The sequence below is a fragment of the Silurus aristotelis genome (genome assembly GCF_946808225.1).
Source record: "Silurus aristotelis genome assembly, chromosome: 6".
Taxonomy (NCBI): Eukaryota; Metazoa; Chordata; class Actinopteri; order Siluriformes; family Siluridae; genus Silurus; species Silurus aristotelis.
Genome location: NC_139579.1, coordinates 26,003,144 through 26,028,913, shown reverse-complemented (window position 1 = coordinate 26,028,913; position 25,770 = coordinate 26,003,144). Strand labels below are relative to the sequence as shown.

At 36.7% G+C, this 25,770-nt stretch overlaps 1 protein-coding gene across 2 annotated transcripts in view; it reads left to right on the top strand.

Annotated features, from left to right (window-relative positions):
* kif6 (kinesin family member 6) overlaps positions 1 to 25,770 on the top strand; it is a 95,967-nt gene that overhangs the window by 5,284 nt on the left and 64,913 nt on the right. The window contains exons 3-9 of one of the 2 annotated variants that reach the window (XM_083544615.1): positions 926 to 1,000; positions 8,754 to 8,901; positions 9,437 to 9,546; positions 13,962 to 14,091; positions 21,731 to 21,937; positions 23,509 to 23,652; positions 24,347 to 24,433. In XM_083544615.1, coding sequence (XP_083400741.1) covers positions 926 to 1,000; positions 8,754 to 8,901; positions 9,437 to 9,546; positions 13,962 to 14,091; positions 21,731 to 21,937; positions 23,509 to 23,652; positions 24,347 to 24,433 — 901 coding nt within the window. Of the gene's footprint in view, positions 1 to 925; positions 1,001 to 8,738; positions 8,902 to 9,436; positions 9,547 to 13,961; positions 14,092 to 21,730; positions 21,938 to 23,508; positions 23,653 to 24,346; positions 24,434 to 25,770 lie in introns of both variants that reach the window. The other variant, XM_083544614.1, reaches the window with a different exon arrangement.

Here is a 25,770-nt window from a genome sequence, read left to right as displayed (position 1 = left end):
GGTGGTGCAGGACATGTAGGATGATATTGTGATTTGTGATAAGAGTAGGGAGCAGGTTGAGAAGAGCCTGGAGAGGTGGAGGTACGTGCTGGAGAGAAGGGGAATGAAAGTCAGTAGGAGTAAGACAGAGTACATGTGTGTGAATGAGAGGGAGGGCAGTGGAGTGGTGTGGTTGCAGGGAGAAGAGGTGGAGAAGGTGGAGTAGTTCAGGTATCTGGGGTCAACAGTGCAGAGTAATAGAGAGTGTGTTAGAGAAGTGAAGAAAAGAGTGCAGGCAGGGTGGAGTGGGTGGAGAAGAGTGATAGAAGGAGTGATTTGTGATAGAAGAGTGAAAGGGCAAGTTTATAGGACTGTGGTGAGACCTGCGATGTTGTATAGTTTAGAGACAGTGGCGTTGAGTAAAAGACAGGAGGTGGAGCTGGAGGTAGCAGAGCTGAAGATGTCGAGATTTTCACTGGGAGTGATGAAGATCGACATAATTTGAAATAAGTTCATTAGAGGGACAGCACATGTAGAACGTGTTGGAGACAAGGTGAGGGAGGCAAAATTAAGATGGTTTGGACATTTGCAGAGGAGGCACATGGGGTAAATCGATAGGAGAATGGTGAGGATGGAGCCACCAGGAAGGAGGAAAATAGGAAGATCAAGGAGGAGGTTTATGGATGTGGTGAGGTAAGACATGCAGGTAGTGGGATTAGAAGAGGCAGATGTAGAGGACAGGGGGGTATGGTGAATGATCTGATGTGGCGATCCCTAATGGGATCAGCCGAAAAAAGAAAAAAAAGAAAAAAGTATGATAGATAAATTAAGTAGATGTTCTCTTTTCTAGAGCATGCCATACTTTCTATTTTCCTACAAGGAGATGAACGCTTATATTTTCGTCTTTTATAGTTTTTTTTCTTTCATTCTTTTTTTCCCTCTATAGGTTTCAGAAAGTCTTTGACCAAACAGCCAAGCAAGAGGAAATCTTTGATGCAATTGCAAAGCCTGTGACTGATACGTGAGTAGAACTTATACTTTAGTAGATATACAGATATTCAGATCTGATTTTGAATGTTTGCATCACTATCTTTAAAGCACCAAGTCACAATATAATCATATTGCCATCTCCACATACAGTAGCAATAGTTTGTGTTAAAAATAGCTCGAATTTATCCCTGTTAACCTCAATCTATACTGACTTTTCCCTTGCTTTGTGCAATATTATACCTATGCGCATACATTTCCTTTAAATAACTGAGCAATCAATGTGTACTGTTTTTCTAAAGACTATCATCTAGTATTTGGTGTACTCAAGTTTGTATTAGTCCATTTCTTGTTCTGTGCAGTGCCTGCATGAGAATGTGCACTTTTGGTTTGCTAAACCAGGATCAGATTTCTTGATTGCTCAGGCATTCATGGCCATTTAAGTTGATTCTCATTCTGAATTGCAGAATAGAACTTTTTTTATAAAAGGTAAAAAAAGTCACATATGGAGAATTTAGAATTCTTGTATTATATATCAGTTACAGTAGCAACAATAATATATTTGAAAGCCCGAATTAATGAAATCCTTTACCTTGTAGCTTGGAGTAACATTAGAGCTGATGTAACTAGAAATTATGCCATAATTTATTTTATTTGACTGGACAGTCCAAATTATACTCTGTATGAATTTCTTGTGTATAGAACTGGTTTATAAAAGTAATAGAGAAAGCCTAAAGTAAGAGAAAGCTTTTAGCTTTTAGTTTTCCACATCTGACTGTCACACCCATTTGTGCTTGTTGAACATGCCATCATAGATTTGGTCCTCCTTTTGCTGCCATAATAGTCTCCAGTCTTTTAAAGATTTTGGAGTGTAGTTAAGGGAATGTGTGTTTATTTAGCTAGAGGAGCATTACTTGGGTCAGGCACTAATGTCGGGGTCCAATTGGCATAGTCCAACTGGCTTCCCAAAAGTGTTCGGTGGGCTTGAGGTCAGGGCTTGAGTTCTTCCCTTTCATCCTTGGCAAACCATTAAGCTTGCATTCTGGACCAGAACTGGGCTTCTTGGTTCCAGTAAGGGAAATTCTACAGCAATAGGAGGACTTTCTACACTATTGTGTTCTTCCAACAGTTTATAAAATGGATGTGATGGTCAACAAATATTTTGCCATATAACCTAAAAGGTCCTTGCTGTGTAATAATGAGTTCTGGTTATAAATGATCCTGTTTGCTCTAGAAGCTTAATATCTAGACTGTTCCTTTTATTCATTTATATTTGTATGATCTAACTACAGAGCTTTGCGTTTGGGTAAATGTATACCATTTCTTGTTTTTTCCAAAGTAATTCTTCATTTCAATTCAACTAAATGGAATTTATCCACCTTGAACCAGATCTATTTTTCATCAAGTGTTGGCCAGGTGTTATTCAAACTTCATCATTAGATCACTTTTTTATTTATTTATTTAAAAAAAAAAAAAAAACGATGGTCTGCAATCTTGTAAATGGCTCTGGCTTGGGCTTGGACCACACAAGCTTTATGACTCACACTGTTGACTGGACAGTAATGATGGAAAGCTGTGATTCTTGGTCTGGCTCTGTTCTTCCTTTCATTACATGAAACATTCACACCACATACAATGCCATGCATTCGTCATGCATTGCATTGCAATGCCATGCATTTGTGTGGCACTTGTGTGGGAATTTTTACACCCATTGAAGTGTGTGACGATGGAAAATACCATTTGATGATGATGATGATGAGCGACCTATTATGTAGGCCTATGGTTTTTTAATCAGTGCTTTGGAGAATTAGGGTGACCAGTTTCTTCTATATTTGCTAGCAGTGACTAGGACAAAATGCCTAAAGAATCCTTTCATGTATAATGTACACTATATGGACAAAATTATTGGGACACCAAAATTATTATTATTATTATTATTATGGTTCTTTCTCAAACTGTTATCGCAAAGCAGAAGGCACACAAATGTGTAGGGGGTCTGTGCAGTAGCATGAAATTCTCCCTTCACTTGGACTAAGAGATCCAAACCTGTTCCAGCATGACAACGTCTTTACAAACACACTCTAAAATCTAGTGAAACATCTTCCCAAAAGAGTGGAGTGAATTGGGACTAAATGTGGAATGCGATGCTCAAATAGCACATACCATACTTATAACCAGGTGTCCGCAAACATTTGCCAATATAGTAGTAAAGTACATGTTCACCTTAATTAAAGCACAGGGAAACTAGATACAATGCATGAAAATATAATACTATGTGAGACCTCTCAGATTGGACTATGTTGTGTATATTTTAGGGGTGTAACGGTACACAAAATTCACGTATTGGAATCTACCTCGGCTTTTAAGTTTTTTAAGCGGCTTTTAAGCTTTTTAAGCGGTTAAACTTTGGTACGTTTAGGGAGAAGAAATTCAAAACAAAATTGTTGTTTTTTATGTATGCAGTTTTTTATTATTATTAACATCCACAGTTTACATTTTTAAAACAATTTTAAATAAAGTACCTCCTTGGTACTAAATAATATATCAAATAATCTTTTAGAATACTTTATCAAAATAAAATAGAATAAATCCAAATGAATGCAATTCACTTTATTATATTGATTAAATTGAGTTATCCTTTAAAGTGGCAGAAATTAATAAAAAGTATAAAAAAAATAATAAAAGGTTACAATTTGTTAGACCGCATTTTAGTAATATAGATGTGTATGTAAGTGTGTGTGGGTTTTTATTTAATATTTAATTTCCTAAAGATATGATTTACTTAACTGTTCTACCTATTTTAGCATACTTTAGCAAATGTCTTCATTCCTGCCTCCTTTTAAGAGAAAGTTTTGAAGCTGGAGATAAAACGCTAAAGAATCCATAGCGTTAGCGACACAGTGACACTGCACTAACTCTAGTTTCCTTTTTATACCCCTGGCATAGTTGTGTATGGTTTCAAGTTTAATAATAATAAGAATAAGAATAAGAATAAGAATAATAAGAATAATAATAAATGCGCTCAAAGTGCAAGGGGGAGACTAAACAAACGTGTCCGCCACTTAATACGTTCAAGAGGGAGCTCAGATTTTAACTATGTTCTGCACATAAAAAAGATGCCTCCACCTTTCATCTCAAATTCTTGTCACTTCAACTTCTTGCTATTCCTGCTATGCACTGTCAATTGTTCCTTATCACAAGGTATAGTCTGGTTTACATGTGAGGTGCAGCCTCTATGGATCAAACTTGTTTGTCCAGCACATCTCACAGATACTCAGACAGATTGAGATCTGAATTTGGACAGTTTTGAACTCTTTGCCATGTTCCTCAACCTTTTTTTAAACAGTTTTTGTGGCAGGGCGCATTATGCTTCTGAAAGAGTCCACTGTCATTTGGGAATACTCTTGCCAAAATGGGGTGTACTTGGTCTGCAGCAGTGTTTAGGTAGGTGGTACCTTTACCAAGTGAACAAAACCTACCAGATGCGTTTTCTTGGACTACTTTTGGTCGGCACATACCACTGCAAACCAGAAGCACCCCACAAGAGCTGCAGTTTTGGAGATGCTCTGACCCAGTTGCCTAACCATGACACAGTATGACCCTGAAAAAATGTGCTTAGATTTTGCTTGCAGGTGCCCATATATTTTTTCTGATTCCAACACACCAATTTCAAGATCTGACTGTTTACTAGTTGCCTAAGATATCACTGAACAAGTGCCACTGTAACAGATTTAATGTTATACACTTTACCTGTCAGTGGGTTCAATGGTATGGCTGATTGATGTATATATTTTACTAAAACATTTTCTTTTAGTACAGATTTTCTGTTGATGTTCCTGTATTCCTGTCCTGCTTCAGAATACATCTTTCAATTTTGTTTAATTTGTTATTTGTTGATAAATTGAAAGTTCTCTTTTTTTCCCTCCTCAAAAAACAACATTAAGGGTGCAACCAAAAGCGTGATGGAAAAACCATGACATGAAGAACAAATTCTGTTTCTTTTGCTATTATAAAAGTAGTTCTCCATCGTATTACTCATAATCTCAGTTTGGAGCATTCTTAAAGCTCCACCCTTCATGTGGTTTGAAAGGGCTTTAATTAACATGACGACATAGAATAAGGACGAAGCAGCAGGACTTTGCCTTTCGCTCTCTCCAAATAGTCTTTTATTATGGACTTAGGCAATTATAAATCGCCATTAAGAAGGGAGGGACATGCTTTTTATGAGGTATGTCTCAGGACAGAGCTTTTTTTGAATGAATTTATAAAGAATTAGTATATTTAAATCTGAAAATAGCCTGTGACCTTTTTGGTGTGTCGGCTTACCAAAATGCAATTACATGTGCTTGTTTGTCAGCGAGCACCAAAAAAGGCACCTATACTTAAACTTTCCTTAACAAGAATATCGGAAAATATGTTAAATCGTTTTTCATTCTTGAGCCTGTTTTACAGCTAGACATGGCCATAATGAGAGATTTTAAATTTACGATTATTATGATCTGCAAATCGGCAAAAAATATATAGCATTATGCTGAACATTATAACACAGGAGTTAATGTGAGAGTAGGTACTGCAATTTTGTATTTTAAAATGGTTAAGTATTTCAAAATAAATACAGTAAGTTCTGTAGATTTTGTTCTCATTTGGTGAAGAGGCACTGCTTTCAGGGGTGGTATAAGCCACCATTGCCAAAACAAAGAAAGAGTCTTACAGGATGTTGAGTCCATTTGGGCTGTGCTTTAGGCTTGAAGAGATCGTGGTACAGGGAAGGTTTTGATGAATGATTGTAGATGGAAAGGCTCTGGTATATATGTTTTTCTTTTGTACTCATGCCTCAATGTTTTAATTCTAAAGTAGGCAGCTAGAATGAATGATGTGAAAGAAATGATGTGTGTTCTACATGAGATAGAGCCTCACCCTGGTCTAAATAAATTGAGGGCAGTGCCCATTTTTTTTTTTTTTTCTGCTACCAATTTCAGCTCCCACTTCTATGATTATTGCCTATTGCTTCTGTTTTACTTGCTCCCTTGTAGTCTGTAAGCACTTGGGACAAGACAAACCCAGAGAAAGACAGATTTAATTGAATTAATTATTTCAAAAACTTTTTTCATTTTGTCGTACTGATTTGCTCATTTGAAGTCTCTCGAAATTTTTTTTTATCTATATACTGTAAATGTACAATTGCATTTGCAGATTTGAGGTACATTACATAGACAAAAGTGTTGGGGACACCTGACCTTTACACCGATATGTGGATCTACCTCGAACAAATTTGGAGGCACACTTGTATAAGATGCCATTGGATGAAGTATCATTGCATTTTCCTTTCACTTGGACTAGGATACCCAAACCTGTTCTAACATGACAATGCACCACAAATCAAGCTACTGAGCACCTTCAGGATGTGTTGGAGCACCAACTGCACCCCAGGCCTCCTTACCCTATATCATTAACAAAAATTGACATTACTAACGCCCTCATAGCTGAATGAGCGAAAGTTGAACAACCGCCATCCAAAATCTAGTGGAATATTTTCCCACAAGAGTGGAGGTTTTTATAACAGCTTATAGGGACTAAATATGGAATGGAATGTTCAATGGTCAGGTGTACACAAACGTTTGTCCTTATATTACATGCAATATATTTTATAAAATAAAACACATGGTTTTTATAAACTCTGAAATCTTCATGGAATTCATCATGTCTGTCAGACTACCCCACTGGATCATTTTTTATGGCCCAGACTAGCTGGATTTGATGGTTTGTGGATGAGTAATATGATGACCATTTGCTCCATAAAGATAAATAGCTTCCATTAAGCTTCCAAACGGCTGTTTATGCGTGTTTATGAGGAATACTTGCAACACATGCGACATTCCTGCGTTAAGTTTTTCCACTTCTGTCAATTTGTTCCAATCTGGCTGACATTAAACCAAAGATGATGGTTCTGTGATTCAGCCTCACCTAAATGGTGCCAGCTTTCAACTTGCCAAACCACGTTATGACCTTTAATGGGATTTGGTAAAAAAAAAAAAATAACGGGTTTTAAAACAACAAACCAAAACATATAATTATTTTGCCTTGTTTAGTTCCACAATGAAGCATCACAGGACCACAGCAGCAGTTCCTAGAATGATTATATAAAGCAGAGGTGTCAAACTAGTTTTAGTTAACAAGTCTCATTGCATGTAGTCCAATGTCAGGTAGGTTGGACCAAAATCAGATGAATAGAAGAAAAACACATCAAAATTGACATCTAAAATCATGGTTCTTGAAGTGAAGGTTCTTAAATCTATGCAAAATGGCCATAATACTGAAATGGGGTAATATACAGCAGTATAATGTTTGAAATGAGTTCATTAGAGGGACAGCGCATGTAGGACGTTTTGGAGACAAGGTGATAAAGGCGAGATTGAGATGGTTTGGACATGTGCAGAGGAGGGAATTGGGGTATATCAGTAGGAGAATGCTGTGGATGGAGCCATCAGGAAGGAGGAAAACAGTAAGGCCAAGGAGGAGTTTTATGGATGTGGTGAGGGAAGACATGCAGGTAGTTGGCATGAAAGAGGCAGATGTAGAGGACAGGGGGGTTTGGAGACGGATGATCCGCTGTGGCGACCCCTAATGGGAGAAGCCGAAAGCAGAAGAAAAAGAAGATAATGGTATAAATCAATATAATTTGTGCCAAATAAATGCCAAATCAATTGTCAAAAGCCAAGATTGCATAAGTATTCACCTCCATTGCTATGGAACCCTCTAAATTAGATCATGACCTGGGTCAATTTTCAGCTTATCTATTTAGCATGTTTTCTCAAATTTCTGTCAAATGTTAATTGCTCTGTCCGCTGAGGGAATAGAACAGTCATAAGATCTTTCTTAAATTCAATTCCAGGCCATATTACTCATTTTATTTTAAATACAGATTATTTATTCATTTGGTGGACTAGATTACAACTTTCAATCAGAGGGTTAATTTCCATGAACAATTATATACACAAATTAATTTGTTTCATAGTGTGATAGAAGTGCCGTTTTAAAGCAATGCAACTTTGTGACAGTTAGTTATATGATGTTAAAAAAAAGTATGTTATATTTTCCCCTTTCTGGTAATACCATATTTATTTCTAAATTCTGCCTATATTGGTTTCATGTCATTCATAGTCAAGAAGTTGTGATGTGATTTTAGTAATAGAGGATCCGGGATAAAAGCCAGTAGTCTTGGAGCACTCGTTGCATAGTTTCTCTAAAATCTCTGTGAAACATCATGATGTGATCCAAAACCAAATTCTCTCACCCACGAGGTAACCATTACACCTACACAGATACTAATCAAGATAATCACAAGGTGTTTTTTTTTTTCTCACATTGTTTGAGAGAACCCATAGTATGTTAGAGGGGTAATTCGTGCTCTGGAGGAAAGAAGTGTGACTACTTGTAATTTCTTTGATTCTCCTGTGATGTGCCATCAAATGCAGTTCAGATTCCCAGAACGGCCGATGCTGCGCCAATGCAGAAACTGCTCTGTGCAATCCCCTGATCATTTTTGACATGATGGCTTCTGCTTATGGTCATACTTTCTTCTGTCTCTGGGAGCTCAGGCTCTTTTCCTTTCCTCGGGTCATTTGCAACGTCAGGTTCCATTCACTCAAGGTTTACAGACACTGCTTGATGTTATAAACAATTTCCGAGGTTCATGTCAGCTAGCCATGGAAAACACTGCATTTTTTGGGCTAATTGAGAACTGATTGTCTTTTATTTTTCATTTATAAAAGTGTTGGCTGTCTCAGTGTGCTGGCAGGGTACAATGGTACAATTTTCGCCTATGGACAGACTGGCAGTGGAAAGACGTTCACCATCACGGGGGGCGCTGAGCGCTACAGTGACAGAGGAATCATCCCCAGAACTCTGTCCTACCTGTACCAGCATTTCAGCCAGGTTAGTGACTACATCTACACTTTATATCTTGAATGTGAATGAATGAATGTAAAAAATATGTGTAAATATTCTCTTACTTGGATGTCAAACCCTTTTTTTCATGAATGCTGAACAGCTTTTTCATACTTTCTGTAAAAATTTAAAAATTCCCCTTCTGCCTGCCATCTCTCTCCTATGTCTGCCAGATACTTGGCATATCACTGCCCATTTTTCTTGACATGTCTTTTAAAACTTTGCCAGATGTCATACAAATGTCCTGCTTTTTTCAAACTAGGGCTGGGGACTGAAAGAGACATGAACAAAATGTCTTTTAAGACCAATTTACTGTTTATTTTTGCCATATGATTTGGATTTTTCCTTTTCATTTTTGTCATCTAGAAACCACTGGGCTGTATACATTTGTGGTAGCAATGTTTTCGCTAGTGATCAGCATCTTTCTCTTTTTTTAAATGTTTAAATGTTATTACATTTCAGAGTTGTTACAGGTAATACAAACATTAAACCTTACTGAAAAGGATTGATGCTTCTTTTTTAGGACAGCAGCATGGTGTATACTACGCACATATCTTATCTGGAGATCTACAATGAGATGGGATATGACCTTTTGGATCCACGACATGAAGCATCAAATCTGGAGGACTTACCGTTAGTATCTCCCTGTGTTTCACTAGCTGTCGTGTTCAGTCTTTTCCCTGCAGTGGCTGTGGCTGCAGGTTTTCATTCTAACCAACTGGATCTATACCTGATTCTTGATTGAAGACCAATACAGGTAGATTCTGTTTGGTTGGAAAAATGCTGCATTTGTACTTGCCAATGAGCTGAATCTAGAGAAAACATACGACAGGGTGCCAAGAGAGGAGTTGTGGTATTATATGAGTAATTCAGGGTGTAAGAGAAGTATGTGAGGGTGGGGCAGGACATGTCTGAGGACAGTGTGACAGCAGTAAAATGTGCAGGAGGAACGACAGACTGGTTTAAGGTGGAGGTTTGATTGCATCAAGGATCGACTTTGAGCCCTTTCCTGTTTGCAGTGGTGATAGACAGGTTGACGGACAAGGTCAGACAGGAGTCTCCATGGACTATGATGTTTGCGGTTGCAGGAAGAAGAGGTGGTGAAGGTGGAGCAGTTCAGGTACCTGGGGTCAACAGTGCAAAGTAATTGAGAGTGTGTATCTGCAAGAGTGAAATGGAAAGTTTATAGGACTGTGGTGAGACCTGCTACTGTATGTTGTATGGTTTAGAGACAGATGCTTTGAGTAAAAGACAGCAGGTAGAGCTGGAGGTGGCAGAGTTGAAGATGCTGACATTTTTATTGGGAGTGACGACGATGGACAGGATTAAAAATGTTTGTTTGATTGACAGCGCATGTGGGACATTTTGGAGACGAGGTGAGAGAGAGATGTGATTGAGATGGTTTGGACATGTGCAGAGAAGGGACATGGAGTATATTAGTAGAATTATGCTGAAAGGCCAAGGAAGAGGTTAATGGATGTGGGGAAGGAAGACATGCAGGTAATTTGTTGAAAAGAGGCAGATGTAGAGAACAGAGTGGTATGGAGATGGATGATCCTCTGTGGCGACCCCTAACATCACATCATGACGGCAACCTCTCTCAGCTTCACTTCAGGCGGTTCTTAGCCTTCCCCATCATGCATTACAATCATATAATGCACACCTAGCTACCAGGATTATTCCTTACTTAAATGTGGCATTCCCAAATCTGATTGGTCAGAAGGTGTTAATTCATTTTCTAGAACAGCAACTCTGACAAATCACTGGTTTATATTAATTTAACTGTTAAACTGTAAAACACGTAATCAGTTTTTTACTAAAAACTCACATATTTAAGAAAATTTTGCTATTTAATTAAAAAATAATGTGCTTGAGATAGTGAACATTTCTTCATAGAGCTTACTGCAACATAACAAGCTGTATTTTGTTTTATTAGCTTGAAGTGCGTTTTGTTGAAATATACAATATGCAAATAATCTGTTTCGTGACACTAAATATTACCCTAAACTGATACAAATAGTATTACACAATACTTCGCTAATCTAATCGTTGGGACATTGCTGCGGTGGCATACTGTAGAATGTAGTGCTATGGAAAATGCTTCACATTAGAAAAGTAAAAGCTTCACATCTTTCCCCTTCATACTAACCTATCACTTATTATTTCCCTATGACAGCATGTTCTGTTGTGTTCCTTAAATTGGATACCAAAAGAAAATATTTTTGTACAGTAATCCCTGTTTATCGCGGTGGTTACGCTCCAAAACCACCTGCGTTAAACGAAAAACCCTGATAAACGGACGCCACCCCAAAAATTCTATTTTATGTATACAGTACTGTACTGTATTAACATTTTACTTCATTTTATAATTAATAATTATATTTGTATTAATAAATTCCATTATTTTAACATAAAACTCCATACAAACTATTTCCTATAAGTTTTTTGGTCTATCGTGCTATCCGTAAGAGACCGGGAAAATCAGCTAAACTAATTAGTTATGTGGTAAATGCAATTCCACGATAAACCGGGGGCACAAGATTCGAACCGCAGTAAAGTGGGGGATTACTGTATTTGTATTCACCTTTGGGTTTTACAACAGTAGTTGCTTACTTCAGCATATGTAGTATTTAATTGAAGTTCCTTAATCAGGATCGTAGAATAACATTGCACTTCACAGACTGGAAAAGAAGAAACGTGTCAAATGTAGGTCAGTAAATTCCATATACAGTGGTACCTCGACATACAAGTTTAATTCGTTCCGTAACCTTGCTCGTATGTCAAATTGTATTTCAAAGCAAATTTCCCCAGTGAAATTAATCAAAATGCCATTAATCCGTTCCAGCCCCCAAAATTCCACCCCAGTTGTTTTTGTTACGTGTTTTTAAATAAGAAAATTTTATTTAAAAATGACAAATATGGCAGAGGCGATAAGCGAAGGCGGAGGGAAAACTCGTTTTTTACTATCACTCCAGCACACTACGTATTCCTAAACTTTAAAATGTTTACTTTTTCTTCTTTGCTTATCTTAATTTTCGTCACAATCTTCGCTTTCTGGCTTCGATTCGCCATCTAGCAGCGGCGTCTCAAACTCATGTCTCATATCTTAAGCAAAAAATCGACCAAATGACTGCTCGTATCTCAAAAAACTCGTATGTTAGGGCACTCGTATGTCGAGGTACCACTGTAGTTGTTCCTGAAGGCTGCAATACACATATCATGAGCTGCTTTTCAATATATATGCAGTTTCCTTTCCTTTCATTTCCTTTTCATTTATCTTTTTTTGATTTATTAGTTGATAAGCACAGACCTGTTTTTAGTTGGATCTTGGATCCATTTGTGCTATCGTTGGCTCATTATTATTATTATTTTTTTCATTTAAACTCTTGTTCGTCTTGACGATCTTCTCTCGTTGGGATTCAGCTCAAGGCCTTGCTTCCTGCTAATTACACGCTGCTGAAAATAGACAATGCCCACCCCTGACCACACAAGCTAAACTTTGAAGGAGCTATTTGAAATTCACTGTAACAAGTAGACTGTTTTCTCTTTTTTTTCTTTCTTCCCTCCTTGTCTTTATTCATACTGTTGTTGAGCCATCAAGAGCTGTGGGTGTCAGTTTAGACTACAGTTTAGATGGACCCACAGACAGAAACTCTTTACAGAAATTGAGGCGTGGTGGCAGATTTAATCACACCTTTAAGACCTTTTATGTCATACGTTATACTACATAATTCTGATCAATGTGCAAACATACATGCATGTGCCATTTTTCAACAAGAAATTACAAAGCCTACTGAGGTTCAAAACAATTTTTTACCATAGTACAAACTATACACGATAGTACAAACTCTCACTTATCACTGAGCTACTGTGCAGGAATTAATTTGTCTGTGTTGCCAGATAAAAGTTATTTCACATCACATCACAATCACATTGTATATCCCTTCCACTATATACATATAATATTCCCAAACTAACAAATCTTAGAGGCATACAATTGTATTGAATGTATTTGGATGTGGTAGCTTTACATTTTCCCCTCACTTGAACTTGGAGACTCAAACCTGTTACAGCATGACAATGCCCCAGTGTACAAAGCCAGCTCCATGAATATATTATTTACATGGGTTGAAGTGGAGGATTTTGAGTGACCTGTTATAGAGCTCTGACTCAACCCTACTGAACACCTTTAGGATGAATTGTTATGCTGAGTCCACCCCAGGCCTCTTTACCCTACATCAACTATAATTCCACAGCCTCACTCCAAAATCTTGTAGAACATCTTCCCAGAAGAGTGGAGATTAGTTGAATGTGAAATGGGATGTTCACAAAGCACATATGAATGTTTCCACAAAATTCTGTCTATATGGTGTATGGGTGACCCCATGATTTGGTTTACATATGTATTTAAAATAGGATAAAAGCCATTTTTAAACATGTATAAAATATGTTGCACAGCAGCATATAGCTTGTACTTGTTTGTTACTTCAAACATGAATAAAACCTCCACAGCACTATACATACACTTCATCTTACTATAATTATTACAAATATTTATATATTTATGTGTAAGTGTGAAAACTCATTTCAACTCTCATTCTCGAGACATTTTTTATGCACCATATCTTATAGTTTATTAAGAAAAAGATTCACCCCAATAAAATATTCAGAATATTCACATATTTAAAGTTAAAATACGCCTTGAGGTGTACCACATTCCCTGGAGGTCATGAGATGAAAACAATATCAATGAGATTAAAATCATTAAATCATATTTAAATAAAAATGGTAAAAAATGTATAAACATTTAGGGTTCTCAAATGCTAGATTGAACCCTGGAGCTCCAATTCCATTGATCACTGTATGAAACTTATGTGTTACAGTTTATACACCTGGGCTTGCTTGAGCTGTGTTTTATCCACAGTTCTCCAGAAGTTTCTGTTTGTATAAATTTGTTTAGTTCATTAAGAATGACTTTCCTATAATTGTTCTAAACCTATATTTGTTCTTGATGACTGATTTATGTTTTGTGTTTTGTCCTTGACAAGGAAGGTGACAATAAGGGAAGATCCTGAGCAGAACATTCATCTTAAGAATCTGTCATTGCAGCCATCAGCCAATGAAGAAGAGGCTCTGAATCTGCTTTTCCTGGGTGACACCAATCGCATGATTGCAGAGGTGAGGATTGGCAAGAATTAACTGGATAAGCACAGGAGCATCTTGGGATAAGGTTGAAATGTAGTAACTATGTATTTACTACTGCTGTAACTTGTAGCTAAATGTCTGGCACCAACATGCAAAATTCTCCAGCAAGGTGGCCTTAGATAAGTGCTCAGTGGTCCTGCTATGATTATACATAATTAACTTAGTCATTCGCTCCTTCACTCAGTCATTTACACTCATTCGTTTTTTCTCATTTTCTTTATTCATTTACTCACTCACTTACTCACTTACTCACCCACCCACTAGCTCATTCCTTCCTCCCTCATCCTCTCACTCCCTCTTTCACTCACTCATTCAATCTCCATTTCTCTCTTTTTCTCTCAGTAATATTTAGTCACATTCACTTACTTTCTCCTCACTCTCTCCACCTGAAATACCTCTAATCACTTACTCTGTACTCATTTGTTAATTCAGTCCATCACTCCCTCTCTCCACTGACTTTATGAGAGCAACAGTTTATTACGCTTGATAACTAAATGCTCACCATCAGAAACATTTCTCATGTTATACATACAGAGCTGTCAGTCATTGATAAATATCTTTAATCTTTCTTACATTAATGCGATTGTTGTATTATCACTGTTTATATCCCATTAAAGCAGTGCCAGAAGCTAAACAACCGATTTTCACTTTAGAGTGGAAGGTTATACTTCTGCTATTCAGTAATAAAATACACAGTATTCAGGATTTGTGAGTTGTGGATACAGAGGGATTTCTTTCTATGCAGGCATTTGGCTTTGGCAGAGCATCTCAGATCGAAGCTTAAATGAAACTTTTATGATGAGGGAATATGTTTAATGCTAAAACTCCCAGGATCTTTCGGAGGGGTCAGACTTACATTCCTCACTCTCGTTAATATATTCTATATCAGTTCACTCACTAGTTGCTGAATAGTATGCTTCTTCCCATCCGCAACCAACCTCATCAAGAATTCCAAGGATATGTATTTAAAATAAGACAAAAGCCATTTTTAAACATGTATAAAACGTGTTTTACAGCAGCATACAGCATGTATTTGTTTGTTACTTACAAACATGAATAAAACCTCCACAGCACTATACATACACTTCATCTTACTATAATTATTACAGATATTTATATCTTTTTGTATCAGTGTGAAAATGCATTTCAATTTTCATCCTCAAGTAATTTCTTTTATGCACCCTATATTATTGTTTAAAAAATTGCACTGACTCACATACATTATTATTTGCACTGCCTCCCTTTACATACTCGGCACAAACTGTACAGTTAATATATTTATATATTCTTAATTTTTAATTAAACATTTTTTTTTCAAGTAGTTTTTCATATTTGTATAGCATTAGCACACCATGACAAATTCCTTGTGAGTGCAACCCATGATTCTGATTGTGATTGATACTGCAGTTCTGATTCATTTCTTTATAACAGCACTTTTGACAGTATTTCTAGCTGTACAATTGTTTTATACAGTATGTATATACACCGATCAGGAATAACTGCCTAAAAATGTGTTGGTCCCCCTTTTGCTACTAAAACTGTCCTGCCCTTTCGAGCATTAACAGCGTTAACTTCAGCAGTTTGAACTACACGAGCTCGTTTGTACGGGTCAGCTTTCGCTCCACACTTGCATCAGTGTGCCTTGGCTGCCCTTGACCCTGTCACTGGTCCATCAATGTTCCTTCCTTTGACTGCTTTTGATGGATTCTGACCACTGCAGACTGGAAACATCCCACACGTTTTGGAGATGCTCTGACCCAGTCATCTTGCCATCACAATTTGGCCCTTGTCAAACTTCCTCAAATCCTTCCTACTTTGAGGACAAAATGTTCACTTGCTGCCTAATATATCCCACTCAATAACAGGTGCCATGATGAAGAGATAATTAGTGTTATTCACTTCACCTGTCATAATGCTATTAGATAATTTTATGCCTGATCGGTGTATATAGAAACACTTATAAGTGATCAGATTTTATGTAACGTAATAAACTGCAGTTTTTTGTCTTTATAAATTTTAAGACAAAATAAAGACTGATAAAGTGATGACAGAAATAAACTCTATAAATAGATAGAAAAGATATTTGTTTTGTTCATAAATAAATAAACAGTGTTTTTCTGGCAAGCTATAATGTGGCTTAAAGAGTTATAAAACACTTCAGGGTTTGTTATTGAATAACTTTATAGCAATGGCTTTCTGCTTCACATAACATTATTCTGTTGTTGATTATTTTTCTATAACTGTGTTTTATTCCTCACTTAAAAAGTGTTTGAGAGGAAATTTTTGGCACGTTTCCTTCAGGATTATTTGATTTGATTCTAACAAAGCTCAACAGCTGTGGTCTCCTCTGAATATAGCATCCAGTGTTAGGAACATAAATATTGACCCCGTAGTGCAATGATTTCAGTGAGAGGATGTGATGAAAGTTGGCTGATTTTGATCTGCTGGGGGTTTTTTTTGTTGTGAAGTTTGTACTTGCTTCAGTGCCTTAAGGAAACCAAAAGAGCTTTGAAACTGAAGTATCTTTGTTGCAAAATTCCTTCAGGTCTTTTTGTTTCCAGAATCGTTTCACTATAGGGACATGTGGTGCTCCTTCATCCACCCCCTTTCACTCTGATGAGGAAGTGATGAGCTCCTGGGTCTCACGGCTTAGCCACCCACTTCTTACCAGGTCAAGAAACAACCCCCTGCTCAGGATGTGAATGCAGGCTTTTCTCTTCTTCTCCCACCTGGCTGAAAACATCCAGTTACAGGTCTAGCTCCACATGCAGTCCACTCTGTTCCCCCTGATCTTTTGTCCAGTTTCAGCTGATTTCTGTGGCTCACTGGAGTTCATGCTGAATCAGACACTCCTCTTGGTGTGTGGCCTGATGGGCTGACCAGAGTCAGGGTTTTTTTTTAAGTGTAAACAAGAACTGTGGTGAAAACCTCTGAAATTATTATTTTGAAAAATAAAGAATAATAAAACCATTGCGCAAATAAATGTTCATGTCACCTCAGATTGATGTCTGCTGTTTTCCCCATGATTTGGTCAGTTTTTATTCAGATGTTTGTGGTGTAAAAAGCCAGGAAGCTGTAGGTCTGTGCAGTGCAAAAAGTAGATGTGGACTACATGATCGTGTTGTAGGATAGAAGCTAGTGTAAATAGCATTTTATGGTAACATTATATCATAGATACCAGATTTTTTCAGTGCTAAAAGCAGTTACAAGCTAAGCACTGAATACATGTGAGTGTAAATAAACTGTATGAATTTGAAATGGTGAAAAGGAGCATTTTGTTTTCTTAACCAAATGGATTTGAGTCGGATTCTAAAATGCTTCATAAAATGTAAATATATTATAAAATACTTTGAATTGACAAAAGATTGTGGACACCAAATTCATATGTGCTTTTTTAAAACACCCCATTCCACATTTTTTCCCCATGTGCTAAAAACTTCCACTCCTATAGCAAGATGTTCTACTAGCTTTTTGTAAGAGTGGAGATTAGTGCTAATTTAACTACAAGGACATTAGCAAAGTCAAGATATTCCACTCAAATCTATGTACACTATATCTTTAAATAGCTGGCTTTGTGCACAGGGACATTGCCATGCTGGAAGAGGTTTGCATCTCCTAGTTGAAGTGAAGGGAACATTTTATGCTACTGCATCTAATGGCATCTAATGCAATGCCAAACCTGTGCCTCCAGGTTTGTGGTAACAGTTTGTACAAGAACCACATATGGCTGGAAAAGGCAGGTGTCCCAATACCTTTATCTGTATAGTGTTATGCAAGCCAATGTTTATGGTGTTTTGGGACCTACTTCTGAAAAAAGGCAAATTGTGGCAAACAGCCAAAAAAGTTCTAAAAGAGATCTGATTTAATGTCCAGTGTGCAAATTCCTTGTTATTATCTTTGTTTGCATTGTGTTATCATTTCCTGTTCGGTTTAACTTTTATGTTTCCCAGTTCCTCGTATCTTGTATATCGTGACACCCTAAACTTAGCACTTTCTGCCTTACTGTGTTTATTGCAAGTCTTGAGTTCACATGAAAAAAATAATTAGCCTTGATTTGCTTATATCTTTTACTAACATGGTAAATTTTGATTAGCTGGCTTGGTAGATGATATAAAAACTGAGAGGAAACTGAAAAGGCAAAATTGAGACAAATGCAAAACCATGGCTGAAGTGTCCGGCTCACATCACCAGCTCAAAATATGACGCTAAAAGAACAAGGCACTGAATCAGCGGCGATGAGTGCTGAAAGTCTTGTGAGCATGTCAGTAAGCATGCACTGCATCAGCAGAGTCCTGTGTGTCATCACAATGTAAATACAGCAGGCTTTTATCTGATTTAGCTGCGGGGGTTTCCCTTTGCTTTAATGGGTCATTCGAGGCTACACACAGTCTCTCATCTTTTTACTTTTGAAGAAAAGATCCTGTTGAGTTGGCGCATGACCAGGCTGCCGTCCCTGTGGTTTGGCCTGATCTGACCTGGTTATTTTTGGCTCTAGTAAAAGAACCTCATTCAGATTACTATAGTTTACTAGTCATTAGTCACACATGTTGCCTATTGATTCTAATCTGGGAAGCATGTAAGGAAACACACACTTGGTCCTGTTTTTCTTTTCCTTTTTTTTTTCTTTTTTTTTTTTTTTTTTTTTTTTTTCATCTGAATCACCTCATTAAATTTGCTTGTCTCTTGCACTCATTCACTCTTCACTCACGCGGTCATCCGATAAGACAATATCTTAGCTTCCTTTTCTCCAATCTCCACTCTGTGGAACTGAAAATACAATCTAGTCCAACTTTTCTGTTTCTATTTAGCTGGATTCTGACTTTAGGTAGCCTGTCAGCTTGGCTTTCACTGCCCTACTTGATAAATTGACTGCGAGGCAGGACAAAAGATGGAAAATTAAAGTAATTAAATGCACTAAATATGCAGCAATCACTTCCAGCAATGCAGCTGTTGAACCCAGAACAAGGTCCACATGTTAGAAAGGACAAGGTCCAAGGCTGCAATACAACCTGTATGGGATGCACACATGCTTTCAGACCCTTGATCATACATATTTTTTGGGGGTGAAACAAAAAGAAAAACTCAGGGACATAGAGAGAACTCTTTACAGACAGTATCCTGAGTTCAGGATTAAAACAGTAGCTCTGACACAGCAATGCTACACAATGCACAATCATGTGACCCTTAGTGTTTAAAAAATCTTATGTGTTGCTGTTCAATTGAAAGTACATTTGATTATCATTTAAATATATTTAATAAACATTACTAGTACAACTTAAAGCAATATAACAGGTTGTTAAAGTGTACCTACATGTGGTAACACTGACATAAACCAATTTGTTGCTACACCTAGAAAAGTGGTGCAGTTTTGAACAAATTTAGTATAAAATGTGTTAAAATGCATACTGACAAATCACAAACCTTGTGGGAGGAGTTTTTTGATCAAATGAGACAAAACTGGGCTTTTTGGCAAAGCACATCATCTGTATGTTTACAGACACAGAAAAGAAGCATGATACCTGAAACATTAAGGAGGCTTGATTATGTTTTAAAGCTGCTTTGCTACATCTGGTATGGGGAGTCTTGAATTTGTGCAGGGCACAAGGAAATCACAAGACTACCAAGCCATTGTAGAGCGAAACGTACTGTCCAGTGTAAAAATCTCAATTTCAGTTTTCACTCATGGGTCCTATAATGACCCAGGAAGATAAAAGCACCTAAAAATGGTTAAAAACAAAACAGAAGACTATACAGAAGTTGCCTTTTATGAATCCTGAATTAAATTCTGTCTACATCAATGGAAAGAGTTGAAACATGCAGTCTTTAGAAGGCTGAGACAGCTGGAGCAGTTTGCACATGAAGAATAGACCACACAACCTGTTGACAGGTGCAGAAGTCTTATTGAGTGCTACAGAAATCTCTTGTCTGCAGTAATTACCTTTAAAGGTTGGCCCCATCATTTTTGTCCAAGTCATTTTTATTCGTTGTACAGTTTAAAATATTCTGTTAAATCAAAAATCGAAAGCAAAATCAGATTTTTATTAAATGTGGACCTTTTTCACACCTGTATATGAAAAGTGTTTTAAACTTCTCTTCTTTGAGCAAACCAGTATATTAATGGTAGATTGTATACAGTAGTATATGTTACAAGGCAGGACGTGGATGCAAGTAAGTGCTGATGAATTTAATTGCAATATGCAAAACATAAAATAAACACTAACATAAAACATAAACATAAACTGAAGCTAAACATGAGAATTATGACAGCAACCACGAAAAAGGATACACGTAGGAGAAAGAGTGCAAAAAAAGGTGTACAATATATACAAGTGCTAATTATCAGGTACATGAATCAGGTGCAAGAACAAAGAACAAGAACAAAAAAGATTTGATTGTAAGATGGATTTATCTTACATTTTCTTATACTCGCTCTGATCTGTGATCATCTTTCAGCTTGTTAGCTTTATTTCTCAACCTAATACAGAAGCCCTACAGAACAACTGAAAAAACTGCTGACTGCATTTACTGCACTTCAGACCCAAAATGTTGGTTGCATTTCATGTATATGTGTTCATGTGAATGTATATTTATTTCACTCCACTATATTTCAGAAAACATTTCTGTTCCTTACCACTTTGAAGTGATCAAATTATAATAACATGTTAAGAGACCACATGTGTAACCCCACGGTTGTCCTGTGAGAGTTGCTGTGGAGCAAGAATGCATTCCAAAGCACATACTTATATTTCTGCTAGCAGGATTTTTGTATTTTTACTCAAATACAGGAATCGTGTACACTGCTCTTCCTCCAGAGGTGGGAAGTAATGAAGTACAAATACTTCGTGACTGTACTTAAGTACATTTTTTTGGTATCAGTATTTTATTTCACTATTTATTTTTCTGACTTTTTACTTTCACTCATTACAATTTTTACACAAATATCTGTACGTTCTACTTCTTACATTTTCAAACCAGCCTCGTTACTTTAGTGTTAATTTATTTGGTAACATGATCAATATTTCTTCTTTTAATTGGGCACCGTTTTCAGCCCATCAACCTATTTCTTGTCATCAAGTGACTTTTTTAACCTACCACTGGTGTATCATTTACTGGCTCTCACACACCACAGATGTAGGCTAGTTTTCAAAGCTAAAAACAAGCAGGGCAGAGAGCAACAAGAAGTATGGGGCTACCATGGATGAGACAGAGGGAGTCAGTGAAGTAAACATGACTGAGAAGAGAGACCTTCCTGATCACCTGATCATCATCATCTTTTTTTCTGCTTGTGATCCCTATGGCGGATGTTCAGCCTGGATACATTCATTAGTCAACAGAATTTTAAATAATTTTATATTAATATATTAATATGATGTGAGATCAAGTTACCATTGTGACACTAAAACAGGTAGTAATAATGACTACTTTTTACTTTAGTACATGTCAGAGCACAAACTTCATTACTTTACTTGAGAGAAAAAGTGTAGTCAGTACTTCAAATTCTTTTAAAACATAATTATCTGTACTTCTACTTGAGTGAAGGATGTGTGTACTTTTGCCATCTCTGCCTTCTTCTTATTTTCACTGTCTGTGTTTTTGGCCCGTGGTTTCTCAGACCCCAATGAATCAGGCGTCTACACGCTCTCACTGCATCTTCACGATTCACCTGTGCAGCCGTGAGCCCGGATCAGCCACGCTACGTCGCTCCAAGCTGCACCTGGTGGACCTGGCTGGCTCTGAGAGGGTGGGAAAGACCGGTGTGGGGGGCCAGATTCTCACTGAAGCCAAGTACATCAACTTGTCTCTGCACTACCTTGAGCAGGTTAGAGGACTGTTTTTTATTTTATTTTTATTTTTTTTATGATAATGTCAGTTATAATGTTTAAAATCTGTACAGGTTATTTTGTCACTTGAATATATATATATATATATATATATATATATATATATTATATATATATATATTATATATATATATATATATATATATATATATATATATATATATATATATATATATATATATATATATATATATATAATATAGAAAATCTAAATTTAGCATCAAAGAATTGAATTTTTTCTGATTTCTATACAGTACATTTAAAGGATATTTAGAAATAATTTTCTTGAATAATACTTATATGACTGCTGTCCAGAGTTAACAAATAAAATTACATGAAAAAAAGCATGAATAAAGGGAGTAGTAGATTCGTTTCTGTTTGAAGATCCTATAGATTTCAGATCCATGGTTTCTCAGACTGACACACACTGTAGCAATGAGTATGTGAAATGAAGAGGGATATGTTGTACTGTGCTTTAATATGCTTTGAGTTCATTTTCTGGTGTTGTTATGCACGTTTGTGATTCTTAATTTGTTTGATTTTCAATTGCTGTTGCGTCACTTATTTGCTAAAACATTTTATAATCACAACCAACCAGTGTATCTTATGATTTATTCCTATATGATCCTTTATATATATTTATATATATTGCTATATGGTCCTTTAGCCTACAAGAGGTAAATAGGGTATCTTTTTTAAAGAAAGTGTACTGGCCACTTTCAGAAACTTGTATGGGATACAAAATACACTATATGCTCAAATGTATTGGGACAGATCATTTTTCAAGCTATATGTGACTGTTTGCCAAACTGTTACTACAAAGCTGGAGGCAAATTGAATTGTCTTTGGAGGCAAGAGCATTACATTTTTTCTTAACTTGAACTAGAAAACTCAAACCTGTTCCAGCATGACAATGTCCATGTGCACAAGCAAACGCTATAATGATATTGTTTACATGGGTTTGAATGGGAGATGGTGAGTGGCCTGCTTTATAGCTTTGTAGCTCTGACCTCAACCCTATTGAACATTTTTGGGAAGAACCGGAATGCAGACTGCACCCTTCAGTGTAGTACCTGAATTTACTGACACCTCTGTGCTCCATAAGCACCCTCCAAAATCTAATAGAACATCTTCCCAGAGTAGTGGAGGTTATTATAACAGCAAATGAGGAGTAATTAGAGAACGGGATGTTCAAAAATCACATACGAATAGTCAGGTGATCACAAACGTTTGTCCATATATTATATGTTATAGACTTATAAACAGTGTTGTTATTATATCTACTTTGTTTCCAATACAGTCAAAAGATATGAAAATAACTGTCTTAATTCACTTACAGCTATTCTTTTTTTCTTCCAGAAATCACATTATGTGAGATTTAACCAAGATGTCAACAATGTGCTTTTTTTTTGTTTTGTTTTGTTTTACTTGGCAGTGTAGACTATGAGGGAAAATTGCCCAGCACCTTTAATACAAACAGAGAATGTTAATACAAGTTAACGGTGTGACAGTACCAATGGTGATGTCCTTCTTAATGGCTTTATTACAGGTTATCACAGCTCTGTCAGAGAAGAATCGCTCACACATTCCTTACCGAAACTCCATGATGACGTCTGTGCTCAGAGACAGTCTGGGCGGCAACTGCATGACCACCATGATCGCCATGGTGTCAGCGGAGAAGAAGAATGTCGATGTAAAGATTTTTCTCATATAACACATTTGTTTGTTGACTTGGAGCTCATTTCTTTAGAGTCTAATTCTATTTCTAATTCATTATTTAATTATTATTTCTAATTTAAAAGTATGCCTGTTAATGGATTAAGGCATCCTAGGAGTACTTAGTAGCTTTACAACTGCTGGACTAATCAGTGTTTGTGTCACTACATGGGTTTCATTGGTCCACTAGTTGAAGATATCCATTTAACATTAGCCTGTTGTCAGAAACTGATAAATATAGAGGTCTATATGATAATTAACATAAAGTATGCAGAAAATATAGTACTATTGTCTTGAACTAAGTATAACAGGCTAATGTAAACAAATCTGCTGCAGCAAATACAGTTGTAACAGGTCTTTAGATCAGTTAGTAATAATATACGTACAAGTGTTGTTTCACAGAGATAAAGAGGTTATACAATTTTAACTAATATGTTAGTGCCTATATGTTTATCTCAAACGAGGGGAAAATCTTGAGGGAAACCAGACTCAGCAGGGAAACTCATCCTCATCAACACCTGATGTTTGCTGATTATAGTTTTATCATTGTTTAATGTGACCTATACAGTAGAACTTTGATAAAAAGGCCAGTGAAATTAGATACATTGTTTCTAAACTCAAAGTGAAATAATGCATCCAGTCTCACATGTCAATCTCTGTCTTTATCACAGGAGTCAATCTCAACCTGCCGTTTTGCTCAGAGGGTGGCCATGATTAAAAACGAAGCTCTTCTTAATGAGGAGCTGGACCCATCGCTGGTGAGTCGGTTTCTCAGTGGGGTTTTTTGTTTTTTTTCATGTTTTTTTTACATTTCAGATGCTGTGTGCATCTTGCTTTCATGTTTTCCTCAGTACTTAAGATCCGCTCAAATAAATGAGTCATAAATCTGGAACTCATCTTGAAACTGGTAAAGTAGATGAGTGGGTGGATGAGTGGAACTGGAATAGAGTCCTCTTGTTGTTCACACCTGTGCTTACATGGTCCTCATACCGCCATGTCATCACCAGGAACGGCTGCAAGTCTTTGCACATAGAGAATATGTGGAAAAACAACATTTGAATGTTTTCGATAGCTTGTATTATATTTGTATTCCATTTTAAAAGAACACAGAAGCCATTTATTATGGCAAATTACTCACCAGGGCAGTAGCTCACAAAAGTGAGTATTCCTCTGATATTTCAGCAAACATTTTAGTATATCTTATCAAGTTACTATAGAAATACTATAGAAATGAAACTTGAATATATTTTAGAGTAGTCAATGTGCAGCTTGTATAGCAGTATAGATTTACTGTCCTCTAATAATAACTCAACATACAGCCATTATTGTCTAAATAGTTGGCAACAAAAGTCAGTTCACCCTAATTGAACATGTCAAAACTGTGTCCAAAACTCAGCTTCTATGATGGACTCTTGCAAGATCTGTTCTGAGTGGTCCCTGTCTTGGAAAACCTCTGTATGACCCTGGCCACTGTATTGTAACTAAGTTCCAGGGTGTTACCGAATTTCTTATAGCCTCGGCCATCTTTGTGGAAAGCAACAACTCTAATTCTCAAATCCTGAGAAAGTCTTTGCCATGAGGTGCAATGTTGAACATCCAGTGGTCAGTATGAGAGAATTGTAATCAAAGCACCAAATTTTAACTGCTCTCATACAAGATACAAAAATGTGTATGGTCCTGTCAAACAGACAAAAACATGAACATGATGAATAGGGCATCTATACTGCTATGCTGGCACAGTGACTACTTAAAAATATTTCCAAGTTTCATTTTTATAGTATTGCTTGGAAAGATATACTAAAATGGTTGCTGAAATGTGAGAGGTGTACTCTATATTGCCACTATATTGCAACGATTGCTGGTGTATAAGGTAAACAGCTGCTTGTTAAGTATATATAGTACTTTTTAGACAACCAGATATTTGCAAAACCAAGAGTTCAGCCATGATATACCTTCAAACCCACTTGGCTCGTGCAAGTTCCTCAAATTAGTGTGAAGTTGATCTCTAAACCCTTGCTGTATTTAGGGATAGAGTGGGCTTCCCCAGCCTGCCTGCAACTCATCCATCATCTGCTGAGTGTGACTGTTGACTCCA